Source organism: Chiroxiphia lanceolata, chromosome 2, assembly GCF_009829145.1.
Source record: "Chiroxiphia lanceolata isolate bChiLan1 chromosome 2, bChiLan1.pri, whole genome shotgun sequence".
NCBI classification, from domain to species: Eukaryota; Metazoa; Chordata; class Aves; order Passeriformes; family Pipridae; genus Chiroxiphia; species Chiroxiphia lanceolata.
In genome coordinates, this window is record NC_045638.1 from 40084868 (window position 1) to 40100930 (window position 16063).

The following is a 16063-nucleotide window of genomic DNA, read 5'->3' on the forward strand; positions in this document are numbered from 1 at the left end:
AGATATTTGCCTACATTCACCTGTTGAGCTCAGAATAATTACACATAATACTAACCATCAGAAATACATGTGTAAATGTGCTACCAGTGTAACTTACCTATTTTCTGTTTACATTATATTCCTCTACCAATATAACTGTTGACAATAGTTATTAAATACTTACCACTGTGCCTAGAAACTGAATGCTTGTCTCTCCAGAGGCATTCCGAGAAATGCGCTGAAAAACACAGACATAAGAACTGATTAAAGCATCTCCAGAATTTGTAACCATTCCATTTTATGACATCACCACAATAAAAAATAATTTAATACACAAATCTATAAAACAGATAAAATAATTTCCTTCAACAGAAGTACTAGAAACCTAAATCATACTTCATCTCAGATTTTGGTTTTAGTTCAGTCAACTCAATAAAATTTATTTTTGAAGAACAATGAAAGCAAATATGTCCAAGTACAACACAGTAAAACCTTGGGCTCGAATGCCATGAATAATGAGACATCTCCAAACGTCTGTAATTCTGTATTCATGATACCCACATTTAGTATTATCTTCATTCTCTCCTAATGAGAGACATTTTAATCTCTTTTTAAAATGCAAACCTCCAGTTATGCTACTTTGAAAACAGAAAAAAAAATGACCTTATGAAATGTCTGGTCACCTACTGTGGTTCAAGAGTTGATTGAAGTTATTAAACAGTCTTCAAATATTACATTGCCAGTAAGCCACAAGACAATGCAAGAAAAAATACGTTACTGATTTCACACAGCATTAAACATAATTTAAATATGCAAAATGTGTAAAGAACTCTTTCTTTCCATGAATTGTTTCCTCCTTCAATGTAAAAAGTGGGCATTTTTTCAATTTTCTTCCCACTGTTTAAACTACAGCATGTGTAGTCCTTAGTCATGGAACGCAGCCCTAATCTTATACAATGCCAGGTATACATACAAGTATCAAAGCATAGGTCTGAGAAGAGTATAATTGCAAACAAAGAGCTGCACAGAAATCTTCAGCATTTTAAAGACAACAAATCATAAGAACAGGGCTGCAAATAATCTTGAGTGATCGTCTAGCCTGGAACCCCTAGCAGAAGCTAAACAACCAGTGTCACTGCCAAATGATATGTGTCTAACCCATTTTTAAAATCTTTCAATTGCAGAGATTTCACTATCTCCCTAAGCAATTTATCCCAGTGTTCCTTCATGTTTATCATTAGGAAGTTTTTTCCTAATAGTTGACTAAAATAACGCTGAGTTCAACTTTATTACGCACATTAATTCTTCTCTTTTTCACCGCAGACGGGAAACACAGATTATTCCCTTCCTCTTTACAGCTACCTACAGGTATATGAAGAGCCATTGTCATGGCTCCCCTAAGTTGTCTTCTCTAGACCCAATGAGAAAGCGCTAGCTATACAACAATAGCTAGATATCCCCCAAAACAATTTTAATAGCAATAAATTAAATTCTGGTCCCTTTTCACTGCTGGTGCATGTTCCTCAGCTCCACGTTATGAAGTAATAATTACTAGAGCCCAAACATGCTTATTTTTTGACTTAATAGGTCACACACTGACATTGCAATCTGTACAATCATATGAAAACAAAGGGTGATGTGCCAAAGCCTGACATATTTCAACAATAATGATTAATGGAATGGAAAATATGGGAAATAAAATTTCATACAAAACCTGACGTTTACTTTTATAAAGGAAACAGGAATATACACTTTTCCCACAGTCTGGGATAAACACAATCAGGTTTTGGAAACCACAAAGAAGAACAAAGTGTCGGCTGCCTACAATGAATGAACCGCATGCCAAAACAAACAAGTCCCAACCACTTGATAAGCTGTCAGAAAATGGCAAGCCGAAAAAAATTAAAGGATTTAATTTCTTTTTTTCCTGGAATGCCCTCCACCCTCGTTAGAGTTCTGTCACTTATTGTGCTACCCTTTTGTCTGCTTTCAAGGGTCATTAGAGACCTTTTCATGTCCTAATAAAAATTCCATTTTTTTTGGCTAATCTCCCTGTCATACAGAAAAACACAACTTAAAAAACGAAACAAAACAACAAGAAAAATAGAGCCCTTTATTCATTTTCTTTAAAGGCTTTCAGAGTAAAGCCAGGTATCTTTACAACTCAACTTATTTTTTACAACTGAAAAGCAAACCATTATAGTATTTCCTCACACAGATTCTCTTTACACGCAACCAAATAAGCTAGCATTGCAATAATGAAGCCCTTTCAAAAATAAGTTAATAAAGCCAAATATATATGTACATCACGAAGGCACCTTGTAAAGCCTCAGTCTCAGGACAAGACAAAGATATGAGCAGTGTTTTTCCTGCTCTGATGCTGTTGGAGCACACTGGTATCACAGGATAGTAAATCCTCACTGCTACTGTTTGCTGTGTCCAAAATACAAAGCATTAAATTCAGTTGTCAATTGCATTAAGAGTCAGTATAAGCGCTAAAATCCATCTCTTAAATTAACATCCAGTGAGGTGAGGAGGAAAATAACAGAGAAGGTGACAAAAATAGTTAACAGAGGAGAAAAAGAAATTTCCCTTCTGGGTATATGTAAAAAGCAAAAACAAGAAAGAAAGGTAGAGAAATTTTCCAAGTCACAAAATATATGTTACATCAAGACCAAAAAGAGAACTGCCAGGCTTTTGAGAACAGTGCTACAAAAGAAGTCAGCACATTATCATAATTAATGTTTCAAAATACAGTTGTAAATAAATTTCAGCTATTAGATGTGATTAGATTTTTTTGAAGCATATTGAAGAGTTTTTTCTGTTCCACTGGTGGGCTAGTGTTTCTGGGATGTGTAAATGTAATTGATGTTTTATAGAAAATGAAAGGACATGATTAACAATTATTCTTTTATTTTCTGCCTCTTCAGAAAAAGGACTAGTCTCCAGTTTCTCCTGTAATGTTAGATACATATATATATTCTATACCTCATAATAGATGGTTTCATATTGCATGTGATAGCACGAAAGTAATCAAATAGAGGTAACAATAGAGAATAGCTAATTATACATATTGTCATTGCTTTCCTAATAAATTGCACATTATTTGCTAGAAGGTTTACAACAAAAAGGCAAGGGAAGTCTACCATTTGTTCAAAGACAAAACTTTACCTTGTGTTTACCTAACAATACAGTAAAAATTACGTTCTTGACAAAAATTACGTGATCTTAGAAATAACCAATGCTTTTCTAGTCAATTCAACCATTGCTTTTCTAGTTGATTCAACTGACAGAGCTTCAAACTAACTTAATTACTATCATATGAGTTAAAAGTATATTTTTTTCCTATGAGAAAGTAACAAGCTAACTCAAATCTGAGAAAAAATCACAACTTCAAGAAAATCGATCTGCAGTCTCAAAGCTGTCAAACAGGTATTACTGTCATATAAATATTATATGTATTTTTACACACACAGGTTACAGTATGTTATACTGCATATGCCATGTATATACAAACAAAATCCTTATGCACATATGTAAAAACAGACAAGTGCATACAATCATATAAAATGTATTTGATTTTTCCTTCTCTATCTTGTGTATGCTATACCATACTTATTTCACAAATAATCATTTTAATCTGTAAATCCCAGCAAATTACCAGAGGTCAGTGTGATATGACTTTAAATTCTTCTGCTTTGCCATAGAAAATTATTTCCACTTAGTTGGGTATCAAAGATCTATTCATCATAAGATGCAGTAGGGTTACAATCAGCTTTGCATTAAGCCTGCAGTAGCTGAGCACTTGCAGATAAAAATGATAACAACCTTTACATGAAAAAGGATAAAGAAGCTCAGCTCAAAACATAAAATATGTATTACTGAAAGATATTCTAAACTGACAGGCATTATTAGACAACAATAAGATCTTAGAATATTTTCCCACAAATCTTCTGGTATCTCAGGCTCTCCAGTCTTCTAGAAGTGAGTAGCTGCAGAGGAGGAATGATACAAAACCAAAGAAACTCCAGCAGACCAAAAGCAGGTTTTTTGCCTTGTTTACAAATGAGAAGGTGATGTGTGAAGTCAGAATGAATATGAGGTGGCAAAGGCAATCATATATATCTCTATTTAAGTTTCTCAAACCCATTCATCTTGAAAAAGTAAAGCTGGAGACCATTTCTTACAGAAAACTTACAGCTTGTCACTCAACATTTTTTGTAACTTTTTCAAGCTATGGCATGACTACATTACTAGTTGGACAAGACATGGCAAACCATACAGAACCAAAAACAAAATAACAAGCCCAGAAAATCGATAGATAGGCTATAGATAAAATTTTGAATGAAACACTAGTAGTTTCCCAGCATGGTGCTGTTTTTTAGAATGCAGAATTTCTTGCAGCCCAGCCCTATTGCTTCATTTCAACTGCTTGCTAACAGACATTCTGAACATCTTATGCCACGAATTTCAAATGGAGAATGCTATCCACTTTTTGGCCAATACTTATAAATTCTTGAAAATTCAACCTAGCAAAACACAGGCTAGAATCATCCTCAGACAGGTTTAATTAAAAAACAAATTATTCCCACGATAGAGAAGTCAGTGGAAAAAAACCCACTGTATTTTAGCTTGTAAAGTTATACCAGATTCATCTGCTAGTACTTAATCTATGAGATTTTGTATGTGAGGGTGCTTCGACATCTGGAAAGCTCCATTTTCCACCTAAGTCGCTCTTACCTTTGGAGTCCCATGGCAGGGTCAGAGAGGAGGAGAAAGCTGCAGAAGTAGCTGTGAAACCATTAAGTCATCCTCTCGTTAAAAAGCAAGGATTGATTTGGTCTTATCAATCTCCTTTTCCCTCTCCTTGTAGAACCTCCACAGAAAGCAGAAGTTCATGTCAGCACTACCTCTCCACCACACAAAATCGCAGTCAAGGCATGTAATCCCAGACTAGCAATGTGACCAAACTTTCTTGCATGCTGTAGACTTTCAGCATTGCACTATATGTTCAGACTTGTTCAGCCTCACAAACCTTTCCACTTTGGCAATCACCCTACTTTTTTACAATTTAGCATTTTGCACCGATGGTTCAGAATTTTCTCCCCTTAGAGCATGAAACTACAGATAGGAAGTTAGCCTGACTTTGTGCACTGCTCTACCCTTAGCCATTACCAGTTTCAGTTGACACTTCATAGTAAATAAAGCCTCAGTGAATTGTTCTTCCTCAGGGCATGTCCGCATTTTCCAGGTTCTTACAAGGCAGCAGTCATCCAGTGGGAAAAGAGATGATCAAGTCCTGCTGCTTGTGAAGCATTTTGACTAGTGAAAGATGTCTAAGACTGATATAAATGGTACTATGCTGAAGTAGTCTTTCCCTTTAAAAGGAATCCTGCCAGGATGCTGAGATACCAGTCTCCCCTGGCACCTGTTGCAAGCTACCTCACTCCCTTTCCAGGGACTAAATGCAATCTGTTCCCAAACAGTACAAACACATATGTTAAACACAGGGTGAGTGGCTTACAGGGTATCAATCCACACAGATAATTGTGCAGGTGCAGTTTCTAAGAAGCTGAGGAGCCATATTACCACTTTTTAAAAGAACCATTCTCTTAATGTCTGGGATTCAATTACAGAAGATGACTTCGGAATTTCTGCCCTCCCATAAACAGAAAAGTAGAAACACAGATCCATTCCAATATTTCTTTAAGTGATATCCAATGTGACTGTTAAACTTGTTACCTGTTTTTGCAGAGGTTTTTTTTTTTAAATATGAATATCACTGCTGTATTGCTATTACATATACAAAATGCCTTCCAAGCATGTCCACGTGATCCTTTAACCCTTGAAGGTAGGTGTTATAAAGAAGTGGATGAGAGGCTTTAAAACAAACAAAATCAAACAGAAACACTTAAACCAAACAACAATAGCAAAAAACCCAACAACAAAATATCACCAAAAAAACCCCAAACAAACAAAAAAACAAACGAAAAAAATCAAACCACCAAATCAAACAAATAAAAAAAAAACCAAACCACAACATAGCAAATACTGTTTATTTGGCATTTGTAAAGAATGACTCTAAGAGACATTTACTCCAGCCCAACATTTACAACTATTTACAATAATGAAGAGTTTAGTCTCCTCTGTGAAACTCTAAATTTTTGCTGTTACTACCTTAAATCACAAAATTACTAGAACTTCTGGAAACTTTACCCTCTTTTTGGATGCCATGATATGTTTTGCTCTTATAGGGGGGCAATATGCAGACAAAATGCTGCCATGTGATTCTAGATCTGATAATGTCTATGACTGGCTTGAGACAAATTCTTTACAGGATCCTTTCTCACTCTCTGACGGTCCTCCTCTTCCTTCCCCTTTGCTCTCTGAATGTGTTAGCATGTTCAAGAGAAGATTTTTCATCTTTCAGGGTTTAGATATCATAAAACTACAACGTCTGTCAAGAACTAAACACAACGCTTTGGTCTTTTGACACATACAGAATCCTTATAGTTATTCATCCTGAATATTGTTGGTCATGAAAATATACAGCTCCAAAAGGAAAAAAATACGGAACAAGATGACAACTAATGCTATTTGATTAACACCTTGAGTAGCACAGGATAAAACTAATCCCATTTCGGGGGGATTGATTGAGCAAAGCAGTTGATCACTCATTTCCTTCCCAAATGAAAAAAAAAAAAAAATTCATTTTCATGAAAAAATTGGTAAGGGAGTAATATGTGCTTTTAGTTCTACTGCTGTAGTTTCACAATCTTATATTTCCTTTAATTTTCCCCTTCCCATCACACATTCTCCATTTGAACCATGGCTAAGAAATCTGTACCAGATTTGCCCAGGTTAGCCATAACTGGAACAGACCAAAAAAAAAAGCCAGGGAGTGAGCTATGAGTTAATCAGTGTGGGCCATCAGGAATTCAGTGCTGGGGTTCACACTCTGGCTTTTCTTTAACCAAAAGGATAGGTATTTGGGTATAGTATAACCAAATGTCTGTCCCTGTTTGCAAATCATTCTGTGTCCCTCTTCTGGAGACAACCTAGCAAGAATAATTTTCAAATCATGGGTTCAACAGCAACAGCAGAGTGTGTGCAGTAATTGCACAGCACTAAAGAATGGACTGTCAACCAGTCTTCACAAATACTACACACTAAACCTTCCCCAAATCCTTTTTAGGGTTTGAGAAAATGAGTGTGCTGAGGTAATGGTACTTTAGATGGAAATCTATATAATGCATATATCATTATCACAGATTACATCTGAGATCTCAAAACAGCAAAATAAAAAAAAAAAAGGTCATTTTTCTTTAAAAAATTTAAAAATTACATGTTTGAAAAAGTCTCTACAGGGTTGAAGGAAATGAATACATGGGCACAGGCTTTGTTCTCCTGTCAGACATTTCCCAGAAACAAAGGTTTCACAACCTACAGCATTTTCATTTTTTCTGTTATTATATACCAAAATAATAATCAAAAGAAACATTGTATCAGAGAAGCACTTAAATTTTCATATCCCAGGATGTAGAATATACTACTCCTGCTGCAATTGTTGATGCAATAAATAAATTAAATGAAAAAATAAGTGATGCCATCACTGAATTCCCTTTAACACTAAGTAGAGAAAGCTCCCCTGACAAATCTTCATCTATTTCATTCAAAAAATCACTTGAAGCTTGAGACTGATTATTTCAGCTTTACAGGATTGTGTTCTTGTTTAGCAACTCCATTACTCTCTTAATCACACCTTGCTGTGACTGACAAAGACCTTTTTACTGCAGAGTTTGGGATGACCAATAGAGACACAGAACAGGAAGGGACTTCTGGAAATCAGGTACTCATGTTCCCCGTTCAAAGCAAGGCTAATGTCAAAGTGATACTGAGCTGCTCAGGACCTTGTCCAGTTGAGCTCTCCCTACATCCTACAGAGCTTCAGTTTATCAGAAACTAATTCTCTGCAAGTCAGGAAATACAAAGAGAAGGCATCACCACTGCCGTCGTAAAATTGCTTTGCTGAAGGCGCCAAAAGCCACCAAACATTTTCTGGGGTCCAGGTAGAACACCTGCACTACTTTTAGAAGGTAGAAGGTTTCATGACAGTAAGCTAGTAGAGCTGTGAAACCAGCATGGCCAATATGGTACTGAAAAGGCTGAGTGCATATGAAAGAACAAGGAAATAAAAGAGTGTTGGTAAAGATCGTGACAAATAATTAAGACCAAACTATCTATGATTCTGACTCAGCATCCTTTTCCTACAGGGAACTGTCTGCAAGTAAATGGCATATAAGGATGGGTTGACTGTTTGATGATGCAATCAAGAAAGCAGAAAATTTAACAGCACTAAGCAGTTGTAAACTTTGTCCATGTGGCATTGCCAAAGAGCAGTCTCAGAATTTGAATGGTCGGTGGAGTGGTTTTTGAGAACTTGCCCAAACAAAAGCAGTGGCAGAGCAAAGAGGGTTTGAGGATCTCTTATATGCATTTTTTCCTTGAGCAACCTGCTCGCTCTGCAAATATCTGATTTTCCTGTGCAATGTCCCAGTAGAAGGCACCTACTTGCAACTTGATTGTAATAAGAGCTGCAGCTAGGTTCAAGCCTGTCTCTGGACTTCATGGTGTTCTTGATTTATCTTGTGACCCCCTTGGATTATTGTTCCCATGAGGAATAAAAGAAGATGTTCAAATTCTATGGAAAAGACAGTTTATTCCTTCCTTCTGCCTACTCCCCAGTTCATATGCACAGGGAGAAAGAAGAGGCCATAAACAACTTCTGCAGGCACAGGGCTCACCAAAATCTAGCTTACTTGTATATGGGAAAAGAGATAGAGGGGCAAAAGTGCCCTCATTGTCCTAAAATATGTCGGTTGCTTTTGTTCCACTTGTCATTACTTTCCACGACACCATTCTGAACCACCACTCTCTCCCTTCCAGTTTCCACTGGAGTTCTTACACTTCTTTTCCACAACTCAACCTCTATTTTTCCACTCACTCTTCACAGGAATCATTAAGCCCCTCACTTATTCATTTATTTTTAATCTAAATATTGCCTGAAAGGTTATATCCTATTCAAATCATGGTTTATATATAAATGTATTTTAAATTTGTATTTTCAATTAAATAAAACCTAATCCCTTCAAATCTGAATCCTAAAGAAGATGTATTGTAACTATATTTCTAGGGTTCTCTGATTTTCAGCAAAGGCAGAGTCCAAATTCACAACAGCTAGTGTAAGTCAAACTCTAAGCCACTAACATCTTTAGAAACAAGCAGGGGAAACCATTTTGGTAAAGTATTTCTGCAGGCAAAAATTTAATTTGCTTCTTGAACAAAATTCCACACTACACAATCTGTTAAATTCAGCCTCCCCAGATGAGAGGTAGAGTCTAGTCACAAGTAAAGAAAATGCTGAGAAACTGGGATTTGCTGAGGAATTACTAAAAACAGCTACAAAAAATCCATGATGAATCTGTGTACAACAAGAAATGCCACGGAGTCTGCCCACACCCCCATCTCTGGAGACTATATCTCAGAAATCTCTTGCTCAAATGATCCCAAGTTTTCATCAGTTCATCACTTTGTATATATATATACATATATGGATTTCACAGTAATCCAAGGCAGCACAAAGATTTCAGAGCCCTTATGCTGCAGCCAAACGGACCTGCAGTGTACCCCAGGGTTCTGGTCCCTCTATCATCTGGGGACCCGGCCAGGCACTCCGCAGTGCCCATCTGCTGCACACAGATGGGCTTCCTCGCAAAGGAAACAAAAGCGGGAGGGGGGGAGGCTGCCACACATCCTTGTTGTGCCCTGGTATGCCCTAGACAGACTGTGACCACGGCATATACTTCTCCTCAGGCACTCAGATGTATTCCCAGGTCCCATACTCTAGAAATTGTCCTAGAAAACCCGGGTTTTAAACTCATAGACCCTTTATAACTCTGCAGCATGGCTGGTGCTCTGCTTTGCTCTAATACTCATTGAGCCTTTAGCAGAGGAGTGAAAATACAGAAGCATGCTTAATTACTTATTTTTAAATGCAACAGATATGTAACAATTTGAATGTCTAGACTATAATTTACATAAATACATTTCAAACCAAAACATTTTAAAATTATTTATTTCCTACTTCTTTGCCTAAGTGCTTTGCTGAATTGCAGCCAGACTGCAGGATCGAGCGAAAGGTGCGTAAATCAAAGCTTCAAAGAAATATAATGTTCACAAAGATTATATTTAGTTGAGCAAATTTAGAAGAATGAAACCAACTATGAAGAAAAATTAGATTGGCTGAAAATTAATAAAGCACAGCTGGAATTATTCGATTCATCCATATTTGTTGCTTAAAATGGCTCTAGGGCTAAGTTTTGCTGAAAGAAGATACTTCAAGACTCAAGGGTCAATTGCTTTTGGAGACAAATTGACCTACTGGAATACACTTGCCTAATTTGGTTCTTGCAGAGGGGTGAGTCTACAGAAATATATAACCAAAAAACCAATTTTGATTCCAGTGAGCAGATATCAGAGGTCAAGTTTAAGGTTCCCATAAATTTACATATATACACTAAAAGATTAATAACTTCTCAAGTTACTGAGTTTCTTTGCTAAAAGCAAAGACAGATAAACTATGAGAAAGAAACAACATATGTGCTTATTCCACATTCTGTTGGCTAGATACCATGCAGTCAGCTCATTGAGTGTTGCTGTGGCTAGATCTGCAATATTTCATACAGTTTGGTCATACTCAGGGAGTGCAAGTAACACTATTGCTGGCTCAGCTCCTAGAAGAAAGCATGTTCTGATCTCACCATCATTAATTTTGAAACTAGTTTTATGTGCCAATTCAACTATTACACTTTTAGTTAAATGACGTTACTACTATTAGTTATATATCCAATCATATAGTAATACAGTTTGCAATGAGGCCTTGTGAATACACTTATACATTCTAACTATAATGCTTTTCAACTAGACAGATATTATATATTTGTACATCGGTATAATTTCCTATTCAATATTATGAATGCACTTTATAAAATAGCACTAAAATGGATCAGTATTGAGCTATTAAAAAAAAAAACACCCACACCTAAAAATAGAAAATTATTTTACACATACATAAGCCTTGAAGCTGGCATTAACTTTCCAGGAAATCTACAAAACTTATGTCCACAATGTACTTGGGCACATAATGAAAATTTCACTCTCAGGCAATACTAAACTTGAAAGATACAATAATTTTTTTTATTTTAAAGTTGCCATCTTTTAAATTCAATCAAAGCAAAAATAGTATTTTTCCAGTTGGGTAATTTACCAGGGGTGGAAATGAAAAATTAAATTCACTCATTTCACTGTAAATTAGCAAAAATCTGACCACTGTATCACTGATAAATGTATAAAAAATAGATACTGTTGTATGTAGAAAAATGCTTTCAATAAGTTTTAATTTTTTCACTATTGACAGGATCAATAGATATTTGTAAATAAATTATTCGTCAACAAATACATAAATCCTGGCTGGTGTTACATTCAGAACATTTACGAGGCAGTTAAAAGCCAAGTCTGGTGTTTGGAGTTGGTTTCAAACACATAAGTGGTCAGAAGAAAAGAATATACAACTACTTCAATGTTTTTAGTCCTCTTTTCTTAGAGCTACAGAAGTTTGGAATATTTTCTATATTTTTCCCAAGTCATGGAACTACTCGTATTTCATAAAACCATAAAAAAACCCATGTTAGGTGGGAGATGTACTGTCCTGTGACTTTCAAACTGAAAAGGCCCAAAAGTGGATAAAGCACGCAATCCAAACATAAGGAAGAGACTAATTTTACTCCATGACCCTGCGTGGGTTTTTGTTGTGGGTTGGGATATTTTTGGTTTCATTTGGTCGGGCTTTTTTCAGTAATCTGTTTTGTATTTCTTAAGTGATTAAGAAACAATGTCTCCTCACAAGCCATTCAGTAAAAAGATCCTATAAACTGGGGTAAACTTCTGTCTACATAAGGAACTTTCTTTAAAAGAAAGATATTCAAAACTCTCAGTAAGTACCTTCGAACGCATCCAGAGCGTCAGTGGAGTGAATTTGTCTCAAAGTAGAAACATTGTGCTACTTGAAACATCACATAACTTTTATGATGCAGCAAGTTTAGACCCCACATTTCAGTATTATTTTTATGTCCTGAGACTTCTGGTTATCTCAGCTCTACAAATGATGCATTGGTGAGATTACCTGCATAGTCCTCTGAGCGCCATTAATGGTGACAGACAACAAGGGTGAAGCCAGGTTCCACTCGCTGGTCACATTTAGTTTCATCCCATCAACTTCCACCTGTTGTGACACCAAACAAGGCTGTTACTATGAAGACAGACAGAAAACTGATCTCAAGTTCATTACTGCATACAAAGCAGCAACCATTTTAAAACAGATGGCTCCCAAACAACCTGTCATGTTTACTGCTTCTGCCATAAAAGACAGGGTCCAACAACAGAGTCTTCCACCTATCTCTGGGGAGAGGTGAAGGACCTGTGAACAGCTGCCTCTGAGTAGCAAGGTTTCAAGTGATTTCCAGCAAGTAACAAACAGCCATCCAACTTTTAAACCTATCTGGACATGCTACATTTACTGCAATTAGACAAGTAATGCATATAAATTCCAGTGACACCTTGCAACCCACACAACAGGGCTTGCATATAATATTCTCTCCAAGGACCTAGGAAGAACTTTTCCTATGCTTTTAATGAAGGGCTCTGCATTGTTATCTTAATTAATATGAGGTAGTAATTAATTCTTCAGCATTTTATATCAAAGTCTAGAAAAACTTTGCAAATTCTGACATTTTTTTTTCAATATACAGCTGATCACAGCAATACAATTTCTGACTTGAATGCCAATATGCTTATCCAGAAAGATTTATTTTTTTAATCATCTCATACTCCTTTTAAAATATATTTCTAGGTGAAGAGTAAAAATTCTGGGTTCAGTGTAGATTAGAGTAGTTGTAATGACACTTCTGTCATTCTTCTGTTGTATAATACTGTTTAAAAACACATATCACATATTCAACACTATGAAAGCCTCAAAGACATAGATTATGAAAAAAATTATTATACATGGACTAATATAATTAATGATTAATATTTTTTGCATGTTTTGAACACTCATCATGCTATTGAAGGTAGGTAAATATGATTTCAGTTATATAATTTACTATAAACAGAGAAAAAAAGTCACGGTTGACCAATTGCCTCCCTCTCTCAAAATCTCCAAAGTATTTTTTAATCAGTAAATTACAGACAATACTGATAATGACACAAATATTGCATACATTCTCAAACTAGAGAAAATGTACTGCATTTAGAACAAAAGCTGAGCCCACATTTTGCAAAATAAAACTTAAAATGCCTACTATTTTAGATCTCGGACTTATTATTTCATCTTATTATAAGAACAGGTATCTTAGAAGAAATCCATAACAGAGAAGTGTAGAGGATCAGTGTGTAATTTGATAATTTTATTTCCGTTAAGAAGAAAATGTTCTGGCTTAAAAAAAACCTCTAATTTTATAGATTTCAGTTTAGAACACAAAGTCTGCCTTAGCAATACAATCTACACAATTTCTATGGGGTTTAACTATAAATAAAGTTACGTGTAAAGAACATGAAGAAAAACAAGTGATTTATAAAGGTTCACCAATAGGCTAGATTAGCTGGCATGCTTCAGGTACTTTACACTGCTCCAGTGATGCAAACCAGCCACAAACCTGGCTTGAGTTAAGCCAGGCCTGCAGCTGGTTTGCATTTGCAGAGCACTGCAAAGCAGCTGGAACACACTGGTGAACCGAACTCGCTCTCAGCATACCTGAATCAGCAAGTACCATCTTTATTGAGAACAGAAGAAACATCTGAAAAACTCTCCAAACGGAGAAAAGCAAACTCAGCACTCTGTCTCAACCCCCTCTGATTACCAATTGAACTTTGGTAAGGCAATTACTTAAAAAGCTGCCTGTCGCTATCGCTAAAACCAAAGAAAGACTTGTCTGCACTTGAGTCTGGGTCTGAAAACATCATTTACTATGTGTCTCCAGGGAGGGAGGTGAGATGGTATGAAAGCAGACCAGGCTACCGGTCACCAAAAAACCTTCAACTGTGCACTGTACTGCTCGTTGCACTGCAGGATTTACATGCAGCCTTGCAGAAAATCTATAGCCAGTATCTATAGTTCTAGCAAAGGGTGTTCCAGGGACAAGATGCAAGTCGATACCTCCACGACAAACTCAAGTTTAATCATTAGCTCTTTTGTCACTGTACAGATGAGCAAAAGAGAAGTAAACCAAGTGTGTCACAGTGGTAAATGACCTGTTCAAAATCCCTCACAAGGGTCTATACAAGTCCAGCCATCACTGATTCCAGATTACATTAGTATTAAAACATTTCTGGTGGAAACCACCCTGAAAGAAGAGACAGCAAGCAGATGCTAGGTTTCCCTATTCAAGAAAGAATAAAGAGTCAGGGGAAGGGTTATGTGAACTAATGCATATCCCATAAACTGCAGTATTCTTCTCACAGAATGGAGCTGGCTTTTAGCTGTTTTCACCTCCAGCTCAGTGTGGTATGTGCAGCCGGCGAAGATGACCTGAAGCCAAGAGAATCCCAAGGAAATTTGGGTATCTGTGCTCCCTCACCATCATCATAGGTAGGATGATAAAGACAAGAGGTCAGGATATCATAAAATATTAACAAGGACTGAGGGTAAGAAATTTACCATGTAGTGAACATGTTACTTTTACTAAAAATGAGGGAAAAGGGGAAGAAGGGGGAAGATGGGACACAATGGAACAAAAACCAGGTGGGGATTGAAATCAAATCAATACTTTACCTAATAGAGTAAATCTTCTTTCTGCAGCTCAGCAGCCAACAGCCTAGCCAGGTTAGTGTGTAGAAGGAGGGGAAGAGATAAGACACTCAAAGAACTTGTCAGAAGTTTTCATTAGCCTTCATTCGTCCTCTAGCAATGGATATAATAATGGAACCTAACAAATACTGCAATAAAACCAGGGTCTTTTTGCTTTAGGCTTGGGAGGGGAGAGGGGGTGTGAGGGTGTAGGGTGTGAAGGGGGACATGGGGATTAACTACTGAAGTTACATTGACTACTTCCTGTTTTGTTTCTGTGCTCCAAAGACAGCCAAGAACAAATCATCATTGAACGGATGGTAACACCTGAACTGCAGGGAAAAGATCCCAGTCAATTCGCTCCCGCAGTGGGAGTCACACTGTGCTTTACACCACAGCTACATAGTCTAGCTTTATCCTCAACCACTCAGTTCCAAGAATACAGGTGTGTGTGGGGGTGTGTGTGTGTTGGCATGCATATGTGCATCTGCTTTAACTGTGGCTGTTAAACCATTGCTACAATACATCCATGTGGTGTAGTGGTGGTGGGATTGTTCCTTTTTTAAAAAGGTTTGTTTGTCCCTGTGTAAGGGCATAAAAGATAAAAGCAGCCACAGTCCTTTCCAATTATTTCCAATTCAAAAGCTATTGCAAATGAGGTCTCAGAAAGAAGAATGACAAGTCCAAGACACGATGCTAGAAAAAGGTCAACAGCTTACTCCACTGTCACAACTTTGCAGACTTTCACTGGCATGCACCTGAACTACACAAGTAGCAGCCCCTTCACCTCTTGTGGACTGAGTTCCTGATGTTCAGCGTGATAGGTACCAGCTAACCAATAGTGCAAAGAGCTGCAAAGCATAATCTGCATTCAGTTTCCTTTAGAGAACAACATTTGGCATTCTATATGCATGTCAGGCAATTAAAGAAGGCAGCACAAGCCTGAGTGTTATAGCCCTGTTAATTTACTAATGCAGAGTCTCGCGTACATCTGGCACATGTCACTACTTTTCTCCTGGAAATGAAGGTAGTTTTCCAGGAGACTGGAGGGCAGCTCAAGCATTTGTTTCCTGCCTGATCCTTCAAAATATTATGCCTGAAGTTCCTCATGCCAGCCTTGAGTCTGACTAACTTAAGTCTGCTGATTTAATCCCATGGTTCCAGTTCTGCCTCCCAGCATGT

The 16063-nt window shown here is 37.0% G+C and overlaps 1 protein-coding gene across 1 annotated transcript in view; it reads right to left on the minus strand.

Moving 5' to 3' along the window:
* Positions 1-16063, minus strand: part of PCCA (propionyl-CoA carboxylase subunit alpha) — a 277386-nt gene that overhangs the window by 57217 nt on the left and 204106 nt on the right. The window contains exons 20-21 of the mRNA XM_032677799.1: positions 12221-12319; positions 164-217 (exon numbers count right to left, since the gene is read on the minus strand). Of these exons, the coding sequence (XP_032533690.1) occupies positions 164-217; positions 12221-12319 (153 nt within the window). The remainder of the gene's footprint in view (positions 1-163; positions 218-12220; positions 12320-16063) is intronic.